The sequence below is a fragment of the Ranitomeya variabilis genome, chromosome 2, assembly GCF_051348905.1.
Source record: "Ranitomeya variabilis isolate aRanVar5 chromosome 2, aRanVar5.hap1, whole genome shotgun sequence".
In the NCBI taxonomy this organism is placed as follows: Eukaryota; Metazoa; Chordata; class Amphibia; order Anura; family Dendrobatidae; genus Ranitomeya; species Ranitomeya variabilis.
The window spans coordinates 490,993,734-491,016,580 of record NC_135233.1 but is presented as its reverse complement, the minus strand read 5'-3'; the positions used below and the strand labels follow the sequence as shown (position 1 = coordinate 491,016,580).

The window sequence follows — 22,847 nt, the reverse complement described above, 5'->3', positions numbered from 1 at the left end:
GGCGGAGGTGCCAGGCCTGCAAGATTTGTTGCAAGGTGTGTCGCAAATTTTGCGTAGACTAGATGTGGGGGCTGCGACTGGGGTTGCTACATCACCGGTTGAGGCGTGGATATCCGGGCGAGGGGCGGAACTCCCGTCGGGGAGTGGATTGTTAAGCCCTAGTCGGGTGTTGGAGGTAGCATCATCAGGTGTATCGGTTTCGGTTCAGACGGAAAAGGAAAAAGGCGATACGGTTAAATTAGACGATAGAGCGAAAGGGGAAGTTTATGTGTGTTTCGAGGGACCGCTGGGAGCGCATTTGAAGAAGGAGGTAAAAGAGAAGATTTGGCGGGATGAGTATGTGGAAATTTTTTCCCTGCTCCCTCTGGAGAAGTTTAACTTAGATAAGGGAAAAAAAGACGATAGCAAGAAGGAGGAGGAGGAAAAACGGAGGTGGCGGTTAATTCCGCAGACATTTTTGAATTGGTTGCAGGCATTTGCAATATTGGCGAGCGTGGTGGGGGAGAAGGCGCCCGAGAACTGCTCGGGATTGTTTTGCTACTTAGATTCGATTGGGGAGGCTCATCGTACATATGGCGGTCAGACGTGGCTGCGGTATGATGAGCAGTTTAGGCAGAGAAAGGCGGTGAGGCCGGAGATTAGGTGGGACCAGAAGGATATAGGCCTTTGGCTGAAGGTTATGGCTCCAGCTAGACACGGGCAGTCCTTTCACGGGGCTGGAGGTAGTGGCAACCAGCAGGCGGGACATGGAAGCGGTAGTCAGGGTACTCAGGGAACAAAGGAGAAGTCCGGAACATGCTGGCAGTTTAATGACGGCCAGTGTAAATACGGGAATACCTGTAAGTTTAAGCATGTGTGTTCCCACTGTAACGGAAGCTCCCATGGGGCTTCAAAATGTTTCAAGAAAGGGAAAGGAAAGCCAGCTTTGGGTGCCGGTCAAGGGGGTGAGCCCGGTAAGGCTTCACGAGATGGCCCCCTTTCTAAATAGGTACCCCGATCAGGTGAAGGCGGGAATTATTTTTAATGGTTTTGTGGATGGTTTTAGGATTCCTCCCCCGAGTCACGAGGTTCCTTTTTCGATTAAGAATTTGCGGTCGGCAATGTTGCATGCCGAGGTTGTTGATGTTAAACTCAAGAAAGAAGTGGAGTTAGGTAGGATGTCGGGGCCATTTGCGCACCCGCCGATGGAAGGGATGGTTGTTTCCCCTTTGGGGGTAGTGCCCAAGAAAGAGCCAAGAGGTAGGTTGGTCGATTTCTAAAGTAAATAAATTCGTCGCTGGATTGGCATTTGCTTTTAAGTTGCAAGGGTTGGTGGATGTCACGAAACATTTTTTGGTTAGACAGGCGCTTAGGGGTTTTAGGAGAGGTAATCAGACGATTGATCGGCGCCGCCCCATTTCGTTTAGCCTTTTGGAACGGCTGGGCGGCGTATTGGAGTTTATTTGTGGTTCTAATTTTGAGTTGGCGTTGTTTCGACTTGCTTTTTCGTTAGCATTTTTTGGGGCAATGCGGGTTGGGGAGCTGGTGTCAAGCTCCAGGGTCAGGGCTGGGGGTTTGTTGGCAGAGGATGTGGAAGTTTGGACGGGGGGTATCGTTTTTTGGATTCGGCGTTCGAAGACTGACCAGTTGGGGAGAGGACAACGTGTGGTATTGGGGACGGTTAACGGGTCTTTGATGTGCCCTAGGGGATGTTTGGAGGCATACTGGCGATTGTGGTCAGGCAGAGCAGGCCCCTTGTTGTGTCATGCAGAGGGGTCATTTCTATCACGCTTTCAGTTTATTGCGGTGTTAAAACGTAGTTTGCGGGAGTTGGGCCTTTCTCCAGATTTGTTCGGGTCGCATTCATTTCGTATTGGGGCGGCTTCGGAAGCTGATAGTTTGGGTTTGGGCGCGGAGGACATACGGCGAATTGGCAGGTGGACTTCGGATCGTTACTTAAGTTACGTTCGTCATTAATTTCAGGTGGTGTTTTTTCTTACGATTTTGTATTTGATTCCAGTGTTTTTTCTTCGTGTATCTTGTTGCAGGTGGTTCCCCCTATTTAGCCTGGATCTTCGGACATTCGTTCGTTCACTGGGGGGCTCGGCGGGCCGAGGTCAGGCCGGACGGTAGGCAGTTGGGTTTTAGTAGGAGTCAAGTGGTCATTCGGTGGTTGGGATACAGGGGGATGGTTTGGAGCAGGGCCCTTGCTGAATTTTCCAAGGCTGTTCGTTTAGATAGACAGCCTGACATTTTGATTATGCATTTGGGGGGGAACGATTTGGGAGTACGGCCTGTCAGAGAGTTGATCAGGGACATACGGTTTGATTTTTTGCGGTTGCAGGTATCATTTCCTGGTGTGTTGATCGTGTGGTCCGATATTGTGCCTAGGAAGCGGTGGAGAGTGGCGAGATCTTTGAAGGGTATTAACAGAGCTAGGGTCAAGTTGAATAGGGCAGTTTCGGGTTTCGTTTCCAGAAATGGGGGTATTAGCGTCAGGCATTTTGATTTGGAGTCGGGGGTGGGTAACTACTGGTTGGAGGATGGAGTTCATTTAAATGCAATTGGAATTGATTTGTGGACTTTGGCATTACAAGAAGGGGTTGAAAGGGCGTTGGTGGTGTTGGGGCACTCACGAGCCTGAGGTGGTCAGGGCTGTTCGTGTGTGGTGGGGGGGTGGGGGTTCTTGGAGTTGACGCTGATTGGTTGGGGGAAGGAATTGGAACATAATTACAGGCAATTTAAAATGTTGTGGGGTTTGATCTGGCTTTTTGGTATGGGCTCTGGACGGGGTTTTACCCTGGGAGCTGTTGGTGGTTTTTTCTCTTCCCGGAACGGGATGTACGGTGCCCTCGAGCTGGTTTTCACGGCTGAGGGTAATATGGTGGTCGTTCTTCTTTTGTGGGGTTTTGCCAGATCTTTTAGCTCCAAGAACCCTCCCCTCGAATTGATATGTATTGTTGTATTAATGTTTATGTTATTTTTTGTTAATAAAAGTTGGCCGCTGTGGCCAAAATATCCAAAGGAATATAATTAGTTATGTTTTTATTTAAGGTGGGGTTTGGGACGGTGGGGCAGGTTTTTGGTTTAGGTTATACATGAAGAAAAAGACCGTACTCGGCATACGCGGTCAAGATGGGGGCAGGAGTAGGGCGCAGCTGGACGGAGGCCCCCATGACTGCGTTGAGCCGGTCGGTTTTAAATAATGCCTGCTTTGGGATAGGAGGATAACATGGGGGGGGGAGGAGCTATAGGGGGAGGTGGTTGGAAAAGTGCGGGAAATCCGCCATTCCATACCTTGATCCAGGCTGAAGAAGACCCACCCACCCTCCCTTTTATTTTGCTCTTGGTTACCGGGGTTTGTTATGGGGGGGGGGGGGAAATAGTCATGTGGGTTTTTTCGTATATCAATATGTTTATGTAAGTTATACATAGAAAAAAAAAAATAAATTTAGGGAGGTTTGGACGTACACTTTCCATGCGTTTGAGGAGGAATTTCGGGTATTTCTCTGTATATTTGATTTGTTTATTGTCACAGTGGCTTTGTGGTGGGGGGGTGGGGGTTCTTGGAGTTGACGCTGATTGGTTGGGGGAAGGAATTGGAACATAATTACAGGCAATTTAAAATGTTGTGGGGTTTGATCTGGCTTTTTGGTATGGGCTCTGGACGGGGTTTTACCCTGGGAGCTGTTGGTGGTTTTTTCTCTTCCCGGAACGGGATGTACGGTGCCCTCGAGCTGGTTTTCACGGCTGAGGGTAATATGGTGGTCGTTCTTCTTTTGTGGGGTTTTGCCAGATCTTTTAGCTCCAAGAACCCTCCCCTCGAATTGATATGTATTGTTGTATTAATGTTTATGTTATTTTTTGTTAATAAAAGTTGGCCGCTGTGGCCAAAATATCCAAAGGAATATAATTAGTTATGTTTTTATTTAAGGTGGGGTTTGGGACGGTGGGGCAGGTTTTTGGTTTAGGTTATACATGAAGAAAAAGACCGTACTCGGCATACGCGGTCATGGTTGATTCACTCAACAAGTTCAAGGAGCGCCTGGATGTCTTACTTGAAAATATATTATTACAGGTTATGGGCATTAGACATTAGATTCTGTGATGGGGCGTTGATTCAGAGAATCATATGTAGAGTCGGGAGGGAGTGTTTCCAGTAATTTGAGAAAATTAGTATCTACCCCATTGTTTTTTTTTTACTTCCTCTGGATTAACACGTTACAGTAGAGGGTTGAACTTGATGGACCTGTGACTTCTTAGAACTTTAATACTAGCAAAAATGGCTGCACTGCGCTCTGCTGTAAGGAGGCAGTCTGGGCTACAACGCCAATCAGAAGAAAGGGGCTAGGGCTGGGTGTACAAGCTTCTGTGCAGAAATTAAGGGATTCATAAGAACTAAGAATAAGGAAGTATAGAAAAGACAAGTACAAAAGCTAATGAAAGTATATTGAAAGTCTGTATAAATTTGGGTTTTCTAGCTATTGTTAAGATTATTTTAAAAAGTGAACCTATCCTGTAACTACGTTCCAAATCATTGCACAATAATGAATATGTTTTAGGAAAGTACTCAATATTCCCAGTAATTCAGCTATCGACCTCATTTGGAACTAGTAAGTGCCAATTACTAATCCCATTGTGCCATACAGCGGGGTAGACATTGTTAGATATGTGCCTGCCCCCTGGCATCACCTAAGCATTATAATCTTGGAGTTTTTCAGCTTTTATTGCAGTAAAAAAGAAAAAAAAATCAATTTCGCTGTCACTGCTTTCTTTCCAAATGCCATCACGCTAAGCGCTGTGCCAGTTTCAACATGGTTACTCATCTGATTAGTCTTATATTTGTACACATGCCGATATGTCATTCTGTTCAGTCTATAAGCAGCTTTATTTGAAGAAATAGGTTTTCTTTGGAAATAATACACTAGACTCTTTCTAAACATTGCCTACTAACGGATAGTCATCTTGTTTTGGAAATTCATTTCGTAGCAGATGGTACCTAGTAAAAACAGACAGTGCACGGCTCAAGTCTTGGAGCACACGGCACCACTTGTGGTCTTCTGATACATCCTCCATCGACTTGTGATAGAATCCTAGAATATTAGAGTTGGAGGGACCTCCAGGGTTATCTTGTTCAACCCCCTGCTCAATGCAGGATTCACTAAATCATCTCAGACAGACATCTATTCAGCCTCTGTTTGAAGACTTCCATTGAAGGAGAACTCACCACCTCCATTGAAGGAGAACTCACCTCTTCTCGTGGCAGTCTGTTCCACTTATTGATCACCCTCACTGTGAAAAAGTTTTTTCTAATATCTAATCTGTGTCTTCTCCCTTTCAGTTTCCTTCCGTTGCTTCCTGTGTTTCCATGTGCAAATGAGAATGATGATCCCTCTACACTGTGACATCCCTTCAGATATTTGTAGACAGCTATTAAGTCTCCTCTTAGCTTGCTTTTTTGCAAGCTAAACATTCCCAGATCCTTTAATCATTCCTCATAGGACATACTTTGTAGTCTGCTCGCCATCCTGGTTGCTCTTCTCTGAACTTGCTCCAGTTTTTCAATGTCTTTTTAAAAATGTGCCCAGAACTGGACACAGTATTCCAGATGAGGCCTGACCAAGGAGGAGTAGAGGTGGATCATTGCTTCACGTGATCTAGACTCTATGCTTCTCTTAATACATCCTAGAATTGTGGTTGCCCATTTTTGCTGCTGCATCGGATAGGTAGGAGTAATGCAGTTAACTATGCCACCTTCTTGACGGCCCTCTGGAGGCGAGGTGGTTAAGGTTTACTGCTGTCCCTGGGTGCACTACTCTTGGTTCCAATTCTAAATGAGGTGCTGGGATTGCTTATTGTGGAGAGCTCTTAGCATGAGACCCTGGATGACATGCAGACATTCAGAGCAAAGTGACAGCTTGACCTTCACAAGGGACACAAAGAAAAAAACGATCGATGTGCTATAAGGCAGCTGCATGTCCTTTATCCACATGCCTCGAGAAATCATAGCCTAATTAATAACCCCCCCACACACTCCAATTCCCACCCATGAACACTCTCACCTCTCCATATCTGATCCCAACTCTTGCATTGACATGGTGGAACAAAAGAAGCCTCTACTGAGAAGGTGGAGCAGAGCAAAGTGATAACAGCAAGTGCTTTAGAAGACAAAGCAGATCATGTCAGTAGGGAAATAAGGAATGTGAGTGTACAAAATATAATCTCCGTGTCCCAGCGCTCACATCTTCTAAAATGAGATCTTGCACTCCCACTGTGCTATCCAAGAACATGCCGTTTGTGGGTCAATACAGGGAAATATGCATTTCAAGGTCAAATCACCTCTCAAGAACAGAAATCACAGATGGGGACATGCAGGATCCACTTAATACTAATATATTCCAGCTGCGTCTGTCACATTGGAAAGGTGATGTACAGGATAATGTGACATGCAGCCCATAGTGAGAATTCATATTAGCTGAGTGTCTTTGTTAGGAGAGAAATCACTCATAGACCCGACAGATTATATTATGGGTAGAGTCTATGCCTTCTTCAAAGGGTCTTCTATAATTCCATACTTGCCTCATGAAATATTTAAAGAAACCCTCCTCCTCCCATCAAAGTTTTATTCCTCTTAATACATTGCAGTCATCATATTATATAGCCCTGTGTACTTACAATTGCTCATTTTACCTTTCTACCCAGATAATTCTTCTCTTTTCTCTGCTCCATGTAGAAACATGAAGTCTCTTCTTTCTGCATGAGTCATTAATGCTTCAACTCCTAACCCAGCTGCTCCCTCCATCCCTCTGCCAGGGACTTTTGCAATGATGACTCATGCAGAGAAAATTAACCTCCTGTTTCTGCACAGACCTTAGAAGGATTCAGATAGTCTTGTTTTTCATTAGGTGATGTCATAGACCTAATGAAAAAGAGGAGAATGAGCTGGGTAGAAAGGCAAAATGAGTAATTGTAAGTACACAGTGCTATATAATAGAAAGACTGCAATATACTGAGAGGATACAAATTTTGATGGTAGATATTCTATAAAGAGTTTTTAATTATTATTTAATGAATCAATAGTACACATGAAAATAAGCAACTTTTTATAATATCTTAGCAGAGAAATCTGTGCAATCTCAATTCATAGTTATAACCCATATTCAGTGTAGACAGATTTCCTCCTTACTGAGGAGATGACTACTGGTGCCTATACTTTTCTATGGAGTGGGGAGGAGCTAGAGGCGGAGACAGACATTCTGCTGCAGGTTCCATAGAACTTTATGAGCACTGTTATGATCCTTAGTGGCTGAGGATCACGAATAGACCAGCAAGTGAATAAACTAAGGACAAGCTCTAGGGAGATGGTAACTGGACTGATCGCAAATCTGAACCTATCCAACACAACTAGAGGTAGCCGGTGAACGTGCCTAAATAATTCCTAGACGTCTCGAGCCAGCCTGAGGATCTAGCTACCCCTAAAGAGAAAGAAAGACCTCGCTTGCCTCCAGAGAAATAATCCCCAAAGATATAGAAGCCCCCAACAAATATTAACGGTGAAGTAAGAAGAAGGCACATACGTAGGGATGAAATCAGATTCAGCAAAAGAGGCCCACTAATACTAGAAAGCAGAAAATAGAGCAGGGGTCTATGCGATCAATAAAAAACCCTTACAAAATATCCATCCTGAGATTTCAAGAACCCACGCACCAACTAATGGTGTGTGGGGAGAAACTCAGTCCACTAGAGCATCCAGCAAGCAAGAGGATCACATTTTAGCAAGCTGGACAAGAAAACATGATAAACACTGCTGATCAAAAAAAGAGCAAACAAAACTTAGCTTGTCCTGGATGGACTGGGAGCGAGGTAGTCAGAAGGAATCTGAGTAGCACTGATTACATCGACAGCCGGCAACAAGTGAAAGTAAAACAGAGCTATATAGGAACCTCCCAGAGGATAACGAACCAGCTGATAGCCAGAGACCAGCAGGATAACAAAGCCACCAGGGGGAGCCCAAAGCAAAAGTCACACCATACCACCAGTGACCACAAGAGGGAGCCTGAAAACAGAGTTCACAACAGAGCACCAACTGTCATCTCCTATCTCAGTAATGGGAAAGTCTGTAATCACTGAATACAAATTTGAATTGAACATTTTGAGAATGAATGATCAGTTCAAGAGGAGAAAGAGCAACTGTAAGGCAGCCCCACACCACAAATTAATTAATATGCAGTTGTTGCTCTCTTCACTTACAGGAGGAGAAATAAGTGAATTTCTCTAATGAGATATATTACAAAGTTTCTTATTTTTACCTGTACTATTGAGTCATAAAAATAAAAGAAAATTAAAATTATGGCTACTCTTTAGGCCTGACGATGACCTTGCTTGCTGCCAGCTTGCTCCACCAGTCAGAAGCTGACTCTTTTGCCTGTCCTTCCCAACATCTAGGCACTTATGCCTTTTCTTGGATAAAGTTCATAGGTCAAATTCAATTTAAAACAGCATAAAATCATTACGAATCCAAAGGTTAAAAAACCATCGAAGTGATTTTAAAGGAATCCATTAGGTCAAAATGCTGCTGGATGAAGAACCTTGTGCAGTCAGTCACAGCCTCGGCGCGTCTATCCGGTGAATATTAATTTATGAGTTTGTACACTGTCATTATTATACACAGCTGTCTCCCTACAATGCATAATTGAGTCTGCCACTACACAAAGACCACACATCATCACATTTCCCTCCCAGCGCAAATAATACAACAGAAATTCATCCTTGAAGCGATTTTCCTTTCCTTGATATTTTAGACTTCAATGAACAGACCTTGAAAATCTTTGTTTTCTAAATCCATGGCAAGGGATTGAACTGTCAGGGGTGAAGCAGGGCTGGTTTTGGACATAGTCGTCCATTATTTATACATAAAACCCACACATTTAGATATAAATATTAAAGGGGTATTCTTAAAACCATAGTGTAAGCTACCACTGAGTATAAAATCTGGGGGTTCTGTCTTATTGTAGCAACTAGTCTCATTGCCGTATGTGGAGTCGGGAAGGAATTTTTCCCCTAATATTGAACTATTAGCATCTGCCCCATGGGGTTTCAGCCTTCTTCTGGATAACCTTGTTAAGGCATAAGTTGACATTGATGGACTTAGCTCTACCTTCAATCTTAAAAACTATGAAGCTATAATTACTGAATACTGTGCTTTGGATTTCCATAGCATTTATGGGAGAAGTGCTTTCAGACACCCATGAAACAGTGGCCTATCTTGTAAATACATATAGGAAAGTATAGAGTTTAGGTGGGAATTACCCAACAAACACTTGTGTGGCCACCTATCTCTTGATTCAGTAATTCCACAGATTCCGCAGATGTGATAGATCATTTACTGATGGTCAGCAGAGTAACTATAATAGGTGCAAGGTTGGCAGTCTCACCCAGGCTCTGGAACCTAAGGGGCACAAAAAGCTACCTTTGACCTCTTTCAGAAGACCGTTACTATTACAGACCCATGACAGTTAAGGGCCCTGTTGGAGATTTTGGATTGGGGCACACGAGTTTCAAGTTACACCACTGTAGATGGCTCCTGAGACACCTTCAGCATGTCCAGATCTTGGCTGGGGACCTGAGGTTGGCTTTAATATATTGAATCATTAAGTGTCTTCTTTATATATGGCCATCAAGAGCATTGATATGGTAAGGGACGAAGGCAAGGAGACATCTAGTCTTGTAGGTCAGCTGGAAAGATAGAAATTGCAGGGGCTCTGGATCAATTCTCACTGCTGTACCTTCTGTAGAGTACTACGGTTTCTTGATCTTCATGATTGATTGGGGTCCATGACATTTTAGAAGATAACTTTCCTCTTTAAAAAAACCTGGATTTATAACATACATGCCATACAATTCATATATCAGGATTCTGCTGAATGGTGAAAAAATGAGTCTGAATATTAAGGTCCAGTAAAAGGGATTTACATAATAAAACCTCCACTGCCGTCTGAAACTCTCTTTTCATAGTGATTCATATTTGAGGATTCATTTTTGGTGTCTAATGTCTCAATTATATAAGGTTTCCTGTACTCAGGGCATATTTAGCATGAACAAGTTTGTTTTACACATTGCAAGCTGTAATAGCCGATGCGGTGTTGGGTGATTAAAGGCAATGAACGACAATAAGTAATAATTTAGTAAGTATTCTGATTATGGTATCTTCCATAGATGAGATATGTCCATTTAGCTCATTGCTTAGTGCCTGGTCCATGGTGCCCCGCTAAAGTAAAAAAGTAAAGGCTTTATTATGTAAGAAGATGAAAAGATTTCTTTAGACTTGCAATTTACAACTGTTTCTGAATGTCCAAGGAAAAAGGATGCCTGAAAGAGTTCAAGGTGCCACCAAATACTTCCAAATTATTTCTGTAAATAATGTTTTGAGACAATGGAAGAAGTGTGGAGGGATGGGTTCTGAAAAGTGAGAAGGCTACAGGAAAACACTGGAGCAACGAGCACTCCAACCTTCTGGAAGGACTGGTCTGGATACTGAATAACATACAAATCTATGTCTCTATTCCCTTCTACTGCTTTGTTTCACTTCTTAGATTAAAAAAGTCAAATATTCCAAGATTCCTCACTGGGCAGCGGTAGTCCCTGGCTTGACATTGTCACTTGTGTACACTGGAGGCAGGACATCTTAGTTTCATCAAAGGACTGTACTGCAATAATAGATAATACTTGTATTATAAAACTGAAGGAAATAACACAGGATTGTCCCATTGACAACAAATGAAGAGGACACCTCAGCCCCTTCTTCCTCCTCTTCCTCCCTGAATAGTGACCTCTGCACCGAGCATGCTAGTAACTCACACAGAAGCCACAGATATTTTCTGATTGACACTCGCTATATCCAGATGCCTACTGTAAGGTAAATCTCTAAAGCGGCTGGCCACCATTTTTAAGAATCGCAAAAGACCATAAAAATGTAAATCAAAAATCCTTTTCTCACCTCTCTGGACCCTCGTCTGCTCTTCAGTGCATCTTCAGATTGCTTCTGCTCATGCTGAAATCTCCGGGACTTCTGGGATTAATGAGGTTTCGAGAGGATTTTGTGCGAAAGGTCACTCTGTCATGATGTCACGGCATGCGCCATGACCTTGTTTGTGCATGCGCAGAACCCTCATGAGCCCCATCAAATCCAGACATCTCTGCTCAATGTTAGAGGATCGGGGAATCTTAGCATAAGCGGTGATGATCTGAAGATATGGAGAGGACCAGACTGGGGATGGTGGGGAGAAAAGAAGACGGAGAGGTAAGTATAAAGATTTTTTTTTCATGTTACGTTTATTATGCTCCGTGATCAGAGCATAATAAGGAACATTACATTTTGCCTGATCCGCTAATATTGATGCAAAAAGCATTGTCCACCCAACGGAGGTCCTATCGGGGTGTAGTTAATATGAGAATAAAAAAAATGGCAACAGACCACAATTTCTAAAATACTTGTAACCTCCATAAATGAAACACTAAGGCACGACTAGGCAACAGTTCATTATTACAATATATAGTTGGAGTTACTTGAAGAGTAAAGGCGTTGGGAGCCTCGATGCACGGGTCTACAGTATGGACTGCCTGTCCACTAAATAAAACTGTACACTGAGACCAGCAAGCAATTGAAAATCAGAACGGATTATCCCTTCATACTTATGACAACGCTGAGTACTGAAAGTCTTCTCCATGTGATTTATCTTCTAACAAAGCTCAGTACTGAGCTAGAGAATATTTCACAGGAACCGAGAAAACTCAACAACACATTTTTATGAGGAAACGAAGAGTGAGATAAATATCTCCCCTGCTCTCAGTCATAACAATCCACTTTCTTATGCTATAAAGAGCACAGAGCGGTGCCGTCAGATATATGATGAAGCCGTGGGGTTGGAACCATATTTTACGAACTCTCTACTAATTCATAATCCAAGTTTTAATAACAAAGGAAACTCTTGAAATCAATGAAACAAAAGGTCCAGACTCCTAAGAATGAAGAAGCAGATGGAAGAACATTTACATTTCTCCCAGAATAATATTATAGCGGTTTTCAATACACAGCAAAGCCTATTATGTGAAAATATAAACATCCATATGCGTATAGAAAGGAAAAGTGGCATCAGCCAAGATTAGACAAAAGCCGATTAAATACTGTACACCGTACTCGGTGTCGGGAAAGATAACAAGAATATTTTTGTTATGTTCGCAGGGGGAGAAACAAAAGCTCTCAATGGAAAGTGTTAAGGAAAAAAAAATGTTATTTTGCTGATTGATTTTTTTTTCTAATTTCCACTTCGTTGGCGAGAGAAAGAAAAACCTGGAGGAGAAAAATATCAGCTCGCAAGGAAAGGAATTAGAATACTAAGGGATGGAGAAGAAAAAAAACGGTTCCAGGCTTAGTTTTTTCTTCTGCAAGTTTGACAAATGTTTAAATAAAATTGGTCGGGGATTTCTAGGGACTCTTGGATCAGTAAAGAAAACGCACAACCACTTTTATCATACCGGTCACATTAAAAATTATGGTTTCATGACCCATTCAGAGCAGAGAAATGCGTGTATCTACATGAAAATGACTCTGAATACCTGTTGGGATGTAATGTGGAGGATTTAGTATTTGGAGACAGAAGATTTCTAGAAATGTTACTAGGCCTCAGGTGGGTGAAAATTGGGAATTTCATGCCTCTCCTGTGATCAGAATGGGATGAAGTTGTCTGCAAATGCAGCACATTTGTTGTCCAGGAGGTTGTGTGTCTGTGAAGCTGTGAAGCAGGGATTATTGGGGTTGTCATAATGGTCAATGTTCGCTCTCAGGACCGGGGAAGGGGATGTGTTACCACAATAGGGAAAGACATTTAGGTTTGTTCCACAACCTATGACTGGGCATGCTTAAGGTCATTCAGGAAGACTGGTTCTTTTTTTTAGGTTCTTCCACACACTTTTAAGGCACTGTTATCAAAAAAATATTCCGAACAGAAGTATACTTACTTTAAAGCTTTCTTTTCATTGCGGATTCCGCGACTGGAGTCCGGGGTCCCGACTGTGTCCAAAGAATTTTTGTAGCGTTTCCCCTACAAATATTAACAGATTATGTGTTAATAAACTTATTCTACAACTTATAATAAGGATTTCCTTGGTTTTTCAAAATTATCAATTCTAGACATTCAAAAGCCCTGTTTGCCTTTTGATTTAATATCATTCAAAGGAAACATTATTAAGCCAATAAACTCCAACCAGAACAAGCAGAACAACCTATATGAAAAATGTTGAGTAACTGAATGGTCTAAATTAAATAGTTACTTTTAGTATTTGAGGTGCTGCACCTTTCCCAGAAGAATTAGCGGTCTAGTTTTATACCCTTAAGACAACATTCTCCATCATTCAGAATTCAACATTTTTAACTAATCTTTTGAATCTGATTAATGACAAATGTGTAGTTTCTGAAAATAAAAAGTATGCCATTATTGTACTTATGTAACTGCAATGCATAGCTACAAACACTAAAATGGGTTGACATAGAAATAATCCTAGTAAAACCTTATTAGATGAGGCAGTAAATGGTGTTCCACTGACAAGTATACCTTCATCCTATCCAAAGACAGGCCACTCACTTTTATTCTAAATGTAAACATCCCTGAAATTGCACTCCTATCAAAGTTTTTATACTCTTAATATATTGGAGTCGTCATATTATATAGCACCATGTACTTACAATTGCTCATTTTCCCTTTCTACCCAGCTAATTCTTCCCTTTTCCATTAGGCCTATGACATCTCGTGACTAAAAACTGACTCGCTCAATCCTTCCAAGATCTATGTAAAAATTGTAGTGATGAGCGAGTGTGCTCGTTACTCGAGTTTTCCAAGCATGCTCGGGTGTTCCCCGGGTATTTTGGGCGTAATCGTAGATTATTTTTTTGTCTCCGCAGCTGCACGATTTAAGGCTGTTAGACAACCTGAACACATGCATGGATTGCCTGTTAAGGAATCCCCACAGGAAGAAGACAGTCCATTGAGGTACACGGCCAGTTGACCCAAGGGTCACAACCTGGCTTCTCCGAATATCTCCATGGAGCCAGGCGACCAGCGGGTCCCAATCCTGACTTCCTCCAAAAAGTATCCATGGTTCAGCGATGGTCAATGGAGTAGATCTGTATTCTTCCAACCAGACCCGGTTGCCACTAGGTTGTTTCCCATTGAATGATAGATCTGTGTCCCTTGTGATGGAGCCATGATGTATTGGTACCAGTCCTGAAGAGTCCCCTGAATGTTTGGATGTCTTGGCAGAATCTCTGGCTGTCTCTCTCTTTCTCTATATCATAGAGGCACATCCGAAACATCACCGAAACATGGCTGACACCCTCTGACACAGCCTACCTTGCTGCACTATGTTACGGCAGCCTCCACTTCACAAACACACTCATCGCCCTGGCAACAGACATGGTGGAGGAGTGGGCCTTCTCCTTTCTTCCAACTGTACCTTTAACCCAATCCCACCTCTACCCTCTCTTATCCTCCCCTCTTCTGAAGTCCACTCTGTCCACATCTACTCCCCCTACAACCTTCAAATGGCCATCATATATTGACCTCAGGATGCGACCACTGCCTTTATTAAGCAGTTCTCCACCTGGCTCCTTCTCTTTCTGTCTGCTGACATTCCCACCATCATCATGGGGGACTTCAACATCCCCATTGACACACACCAGTTAGCAGCCTCCAAACTTCTGTCCCTTACTTCATCTTTTGGACTTACTCAGTGGTCCTCCTCAGTCACCCACACAGAAGGACATACATTAAACCTGGTCTTCACCCGTCTCTGCTCCATATCTCAATTCACAACCTCTCTTTTCCCTCTATCTGACCACCATCTACTCTGTTATGACCCCAATGGCAGAGGGTCTCAGAAATAATTACTAAGTCTGCAAACACAAAAAACCAGCTCATAGGGCAGTGGTAACTGAGCTGACCATATATCTAATCCTAGCACCACAAATAGCAGCAGCCGGGGAACGTGCCTACGTTGGTTCTAGACGTCTCGCGCCAGCCGGAGAACTAACTAACCCTAGAAGGGAAAAGAAAGACCTTTCTTGCCTCCAGAGAAAAGACCCCAAAAGTTGGATACAAGCCCCCAACAAATAATAACGGTGAGGTAAGAGGAAAAGACAAACGTAAGAATGAGCTAGGTATTTAGCAAAGAGAGGCCCACTAGCTAATAGCAGAATATAGTAAGATGACTTATATGGTCAGCAAAAACCCTATCAAAATATCCACGCTGGATATTCAAGAACCCCCGAACCGTCTAACGGCCCGGGGGAAGAACACCAGCCCCCTAGAGCTTCCAGCAAAGTCAGGAATCACATTTAGTACAAGCTGGACAAAAATAAGAGCAAAGCAAATAACCCAAAAAACAAAGAAGCAGGACTTAGCTTAATTTTGCATGAACCAGGACCAGCAGACAGGAGCAAACAGAAAGGATCTGATTACAACGATGCCAGGCACTGAACTAAGGATCCAGGAAGTTTATATAGCAACACCCCTGGACTAACGACCCAGGTGGGTGCCAAACTGAGGAAAGACAATCCCAGAGTCATATCACTAGTAACCACAAGAGGGAGCCAAAAAGTCTAATTCACAACAGTACCCCCCCCTTAAGGAGGGGTCACCGAACCCTCACCAAGACCACCAGGGCGATCAGGATGAGCAGCGTGAAAGGCACGAACTAAATCGGCCGCATGCACATCAGAAGCAACCACCCAGGAATTATCCTCCTGACCATAGCCCTTCCACTTGACCAGATACTGAAGCCTCCGTCTGGAGAGATGAGAATCCAAGATCTTCTCCACCACGTACTCCAACTCGCCCTCAACCAACACCGGAGCAGGAGGCTCAACAGAAGGAACCACAGGTACAACGTACCGCCGCAACAAAGACCTATGGAACACGTTGTGAATGGCAAACGACACCGGAAGATCCAAGCGAAAGGACACAGGATTAAGGATTTCCAATATCTTGTAAGGACCGATGAAGCGAGGCTTAAATTTAGGAGAGGAGACCTTCATAGGAACAAATCGAGAAGACAGCCATACCAAATCCCCAACACGAAGTCGGGGACCCACACCGCGGCGGCGGTTGGCAAAACGCTGAGCCTTCTCCTGTGACAACTTTAAGTTGTCCACCACATGATTCCAGATCTGCTGCAACCTATCCACCACAGAATCTACCCCAGGACAGTCAGAAGGCTCCACATGTCCCGAGGAAAAACGAGGATGGAAACCAGAGTTGCAGAAAAATGGCGAAACCAAAGTAGCGGAACTAGCCCGATTATTAAGGGTAAACTCAGCCAACGGCAAGAAGGTCACCCAATCATCCTGATCTGCCGAAACAAAACACCTCAAATAAGCCTCCAGAGTCTGATTAGTTCGCTCCGTTTGTCCATTAGTCTGAGGATGAAAGGCAGACGAAAATGACAAATCAATGCCCATCCTAGCACAAAAGGATCGCCAGAACCTGGAAACAAACTGGGATCCTCTGTCAGACACAATATTCTCAGGAATGCCGTGTAAACGAACCACATTCTGAAAGAACACAGGAACCAGATCAGAAGAGGAAGGCAGCTTAGGCAAAGGCACCAAATGGACCATTTTAGAAAAGCGATCACATACCACCCCGATGACAGACATGCCCTGAGACACCGGGAGATCTGAAATGAAATCCATGGAAATGTGTGTCCAAGGCCTCTTCGGGACAGGCAAGGGCAAGAGCAACCCGCTGGCACGAGAACAGCAAGGCTTAGCTCAAGCACAAGTCCCACAGGACTGCACAAATGACCGCACATCCCGTGACAAGGAAGGCCACCAAAAGGACCTAGCCACCAGATCTCTGGTGCCAAAAATTCCCGGATGCCCTGCCAACACCAAGGAATGAACCTCGGAAATGACTCTGCTGGTCCACTTATCAGGAACAAACAGTCTATCAGGTGGACAAGAGTCAGGTCTACCAGCCTGAAATCTCTGCAACACACGTCGCAAATCAGGAGAAATGGCCGACAAGATAACTCCCTCTTTAAGAATACCAACTGGTTCTGCGACTCCAGGAGAGTCAGGCACAAAGCTCCTTGAAAGAGCATCAGCCTTCACATTCTTTGAACCTGGTAAATACGAGACCACAAAGTCAAAACGGGAGAAAAACAATGACCAGCGGGCCTGTCTAGGATTCAGGCGTTTAGCAGACTTGAGATACATCAAATTTTTGTGATCAGTCAAGACCACCACACGATGCTTAGCACCCTCGAGCCAATGACGCCACTCCTCAAATGCCCACTTCATGGCCAGCAACTCCCGATTGCCAACATCATAATTCCGCTCAGCAGGCGAAAACTTCCTAGAGAAGAAAGCACATGGTCTCATTACCGAGCAACCAGGGCCTCTGTGCAACAAAACGGCCCCTGCCCCAATCTCAGAAGCATCCACTTCGACCTGAAAGGGAAGTGAGACATCAGGCTGGCACAAAACAGGCGCCGAAGTAAACCGGCGCTTCAACTCTTGGAACGCCTCCACGGCTGCAGGAGCCCAGTTAGCAACATCAGAACCTTTCTTGGTCATATCCGTCAAAGGTTTAACAACGCTAGAAAAATTAGCGATAAAACGACGGTAGAAGTTAGCAAAACCCAAGAACTTCTGAAGACTCTTAACTGACGTGGGTTGAGTCCAATCATGAATAGCTCGGAACTTGACTGGGTCCATCTCCACAGCAGAAGGGGAAAAAATAAACCCCAAAAAGGGAACCTTCTGTACTCCAAAGAGACACTTTGAGCCCTTAACAAACAAAGCATTCTCACGCAAAACCTGAAACACCATCCTGACCTGCTCCACATGTGAGTCCCAATCTTCAGAGAAAACCAGAATATCATCCAGATAAACAATCATAAATTTATCCAGATACTTCCGGAAAATATCATGCATAAAGGACTGAAACACTGAGGGAGCATTAGAGAGCCCAAAAGGCATCACCAAGTACTCAAAATGACCTTCTGGCGTATTAAATGCTGTCTTCCATTCATCTCCTTGCTTAATGCGCACAAGGTTGTACGCACCACGAAGATCTATCTTGGTGAACCACTTGGCACCTTTAATCCGGGCAAACAAGTCTGACAACAGAGGCAAAGGATACTGAAATTTAACAGTGATTTTATTCAGAAGCCGATAGTCAATACAAGGTCTCAAAGATCCATCCTTCTTGGCCACAAAAAAGAATCCCGCACCAAGAGGGGAAGAGGATGGACGGATATGCCCCTTCTCCAGAGACTCCTTGATATACGAACGCATTGCGGCATGCTCAGGTACAGACAGATTAAATAGTCTTCCCTTAGGAAATTTACTACCTGGAATCAAATCTATGGCGCAGTCACAGTCCCTATGAGGAGGCAGAGCACTGGACCTGGACTCGCTGAATACATCCTGATAATCAGACAAATACTCAGGAACTTCCGAAGGAGTGGAGGAAGCAATAGACACCGGCGGGGAATCAGCATGAATTCCCTGACAGCCCCAACTTGACACAGACATTGCCTTCCAATCCAAGACTGGATTGTGGGTCTGTAACCATGGCAGACCCAAAACGACCAAATCATGCATTTTATGCAGAACAAGAAAACGAATCACCTCCCGATGTTCAGGAGTCATGCACATGGTTACCTGCGTCCAAAACTGTGGTTTATTTTCCGCCAATGGCGTAGCATCAATACCTCTAAGAGGAATAGGATTTACCAACGGTTCAAGAACAAAACCACAGCGCTTGGCAAATGACAGATCCATAAGACTCAGGGCAGCACCTGAATCCACAAACGCCATAACAGGGTAAGAAGACAATGAGCAAATTAAAGTCACAGACAAAATAAATTTAGGTTGCAAATTACCAATGGCGACAGGACTAACAACCCTTGTTAGGCGTTTAGAGCATGCTGATATAACATGTGTAGAATCACCACAGTAAAAACACAACCCATTCTGACGTCTGTGATTTTTCCGCTCATTTCTAGTCTGAATTCTATCACATTGCATTAAATCAGGTGTTTGTTCAGACAACACCACCAGAGGATTAGCGGTTTTGCGCTCCCGCAAACGCCGGTCAATTTGAATAGCCAGCGCCATGGAATCATTCAGACTTGTAGGAATGGGGAAACCCACCATCACATTCTTAATGGCTTCAGAAAGGCCATTTCTGAAATTTGCGGCCAGAGCACACTCATTCCACTGAGTAAGCACGGACCATTTCCGAAATTTTTGGCAATACACTTCAGCTTCATCCTGGCCCTGAGAAATAGCAAGCAAGGCTTTTTCTGCCTGAACTTCAAGATTGGGTTCCTCGTAAAGCAATCCGAGCGCCAGAAAAAACGCATCAATATTTGCCAATGCCGGATCTCCTGGCGCTAGCGAGAAAGCCCAATCCTGAGGGTCGCCCCGTAAAAAAGAGATAACAATTTTAACTTGCTGAGCTGAATCTCCAGATGAACGGGGTCTCAGAGATAGAAACAATTTACAATTATTCCTGAAATTCCTAAACTTAAATCGGTCTCCAGAAAACAGTTCAGGAATAGGTATTTTAGGTTCAGACATTGGACTACTGGTAACAAAATCTTGTATGCCCTGCACACGAGCAGCAAGCTGGTCTACACTTGTAATCAAGGTCTGGACATTCATGTCTGCAGCAAGCACAAGCCACTCAGAGGTAAAGGGGAGGAAGAGAGGAAAAAAAAAAACAAAAAACCTCAGAATTTCCTTTCTTATTATCCCACTTCTGCAATGCATTAAACATTCAATGTTGGCCTGGCATACTGTTATGACCCCAATGGCAGAGGGTCTCAGAAATAATTACTAAGTCTGCAAACACAAAAAACCAGCTCATAGGGCAGTGGTAACTGAGCTGACCATATATCTAATCCTAGCACCACAAATAGCAGCAGCCGGGGAACGTGCCTACGTTGGTTCTAGACGTCTCGCGCCAGCCGGAGAACTAACTAACCCTAGAAGGGAAAAGAAAGACCTTTCTTGCCTCCAGAGAAAAGACCCCAAAAGTTGGATACAAGCCCCCAACAAATAATAACGGTGAGGTAAGAGGAAAAGACAAACGTAAGAATGAGCTAGGTATTTAGCAAAGAGAGGCCCACTAGCTAATAGCAGAATATAGTAAGATGACTTATATGGTCAGCAAAAACCCTATCAAAATATCCACGCTGGATATTCAAGAACCCCCGAACCGTCTAACGGCCCGGGGGGAGAACACCAGCCCCCTAGAGCTTCCAGCAAAGTCAGGAATCACATTTAGTACAAGCTGGACAAAAATAAGAGCAAAGCAAATAACCCAAAAAACAAAGAAGCAGGACTTAGCTTAATTTTGCACGAACCAGGACCAGCAGACAGGAGCAAACAGAAAGGATCTGATTACAACAATGCCAGGCACTGAACTAAGGATCCAGGAAGTTTATATAGCAACACCCCTGGACTAACGACCCAGGTGGGTGCCAAACTGAGGAAAGACAATCCCAGAGTCATATCACTAGTAACCACAAGAGGGAGCCAAAAAGTCTAATTCACAACCCTACTCACCTTCTCATCCCTGTCCTCCTCACCTGTCACCCATGTCCAGCAACATGCACACCCCCGCAGAAACCTCACACACCTAGACACCCACATGCTCTCTGATGCTATCCTACCACTGGCATCCATATCCTCACTCCATGACAGACACTGCCACTAGTTTCTACAATGCCACTCTTGCATCAGCCATTGACTCAGTCGCCGCTCTCATGCATGACAGAGTGTGACAAATCTATAGACAACCCTGGCACAATAACATCAATAAAAAGCTTCGGCAAGTATTCAGAATTGCAGAAAGGCGTTGGAAAAAAACGCATTCGCAAGATGACTTCTTTGCACTCAAACAAGCAACACTCGCATTCAAATCAGCTCTTATTTCTGCTAAATAGGCCTACTTTACATCCCTTGTATCTTCCTTATCCCACAACCCCAAACAGTTGTTCAACACTTTTAACTCCCTCCTCTGCCCACCACTGCCCTGTTATGACCCCAATGGCAGGGGGTCTCAGAGACAATAGCGAAGTCTGCAAACATAAAACCCAGCTCATAGGGCAGTGGTAACTGGGCTGACCATATACCTGAACCTAGCACACAAATAACAGCAGCCGGGGAACGTACCTACGTTGATTCTAGACGTCTCGCGCCAGCCGGAGAACTAACTAACCCTAGCAGGGAAAAGAAAGACCTTTCTTGCCTCCAGAGGAAATACCCCAAAAAGTTGGATAGAAGCCCCCAACAAATAATAACGGTGAGGTAAGAAGAAAAGACAAACGCAAGAAATGAACTAGGTTTTAGCAAAGAGAGGCCCGCTAACTAATAGCAGAATATAGGAAGATGACTTATAAGGTCAGCAAAAACCCTCACAAAAACTCCACGCGGAATATTCAAGAACCCCCAAACCGTCTAACGGCACGGGGGGAGAACATCCGCCCCCTAGAGCTTCCAGCAATATAAGGAATCACATTTAGTACAAGCTGGACCTAAAATAAGAGCACAGAAAATAACCAAAAACAAGAAAGCAGACTTAGCTTAATTTTGCAAAGAACCAGGACCAGCAGATAGGAGCAAACAGAAGGATCTGATTACAACGATGCCAGGCACCAGACTGAAAATCCAGGAAGTTCAAATAGCTACACCCCTGGACTAACGAGGCCAGGTGGGTACCAAGCAAGGGAAGGAAAATCAAAGTGTAATATCACTAGTGACCACAAGAGGGAGCCAAAAAGTCTAATTCACAACACTGCCCCCTCCGAGTTTCATAATCTCTGCCGAGAACTTCAAAAATAAGATTGACCAAACAAGGCAAGTCTTTGTTGTCAAACCACCACAAACCCTTTGTATACCAGACCAATGCCCTAACCCCATAACTTCCCTCTCCAAAATCACTGAAGGAGAGCTTGCTCATCTTCTCTCCAAATCACACCTCACCACTTGTGGGCTTGACCCCATCCCACCTCCTCCCCAACCTCACCACCACACTAATCCCATCCCTAACCCATCTCTTCAACCTATCACTAACTTCTGGTACCTTCCCCTCTGCTTTCAAACATGCCACAATCACACCTATTCTCAAAAAGCCATCCCTTGATCCTAGCGCTATGCCCAGCTATCGCCCCTGTTGTGAATTCTGTTCTCGAACTCCCTCCGGTGGTTATGAATGGTACTTCGGCGAGTTCTGTCCATGGACTCCCTCTGGTGGCTGTGAGTGGAGCTGCTGGTTCTGAGGTTCTTTCCTCAGCTGACCTCGTTTAGTCCTAGGCTGGCTGCTCTATTTAACTCCACTTAGATCGTTACTTGATGCCAGCTGTCAATGTTCTAGTACTGGTTCAGTTCTCTCTGGATCTTTCAGATGACCTGTCTACTCCAGCAAAAGCTAAGTCCCTGCTAGCTTATTTGTTACCACTGTTTTCTTGTCCAGCTTGCTATCATGATTCTGCCTTGCTAGCTGGAAGCTCTGGGAGGCAGAGTGGCACCTCCACGCCGTGAGTCGGTGCGGGGTCTCTTTTGCACACTCTGCGTGGTTTTTTGGTAGTTTTTTATGCTGACCGCAAAGATACCTTTTCTATCCTCAAGTCTGTTTAGTTAAGTCTGGCCTCCTTTGCTGAAACCTATTTCATTCCTGTGTTTGTGACTTCCATCTTAACTTACAGTCAATATGTGTGGGGGGCTGCTTATTTCTTTGGGGAATTTCTCTGAGGCAAGTTAGGCTTTATTTTCTATCTTTAGGGGTAGTTAGCTCTTAGGC

The 22,847-nt window shown here is 44.1% G+C and overlaps 1 protein-coding gene across 13 annotated transcripts in view; it reads right to left on the bottom strand.

Annotated features, from left to right (window-relative positions):
* SYT7 (synaptotagmin 7) overlaps positions 1-22,847 on the bottom strand; it is a 771,057-nt gene that overhangs the window by 228,929 nt on the left and 519,281 nt on the right. For all 13 annotated transcript variants that reach the window (XM_077287911.1, XM_077287907.1, XM_077287912.1 and 10 more), the window contains exon 3: positions 12,997-13,079. In XM_077287911.1, the coding sequence (XP_077144026.1) occupies positions 12,997-13,079 (83 nt within the window). The remainder of the gene's footprint in view (positions 1-12,996; positions 13,080-22,847) is intronic.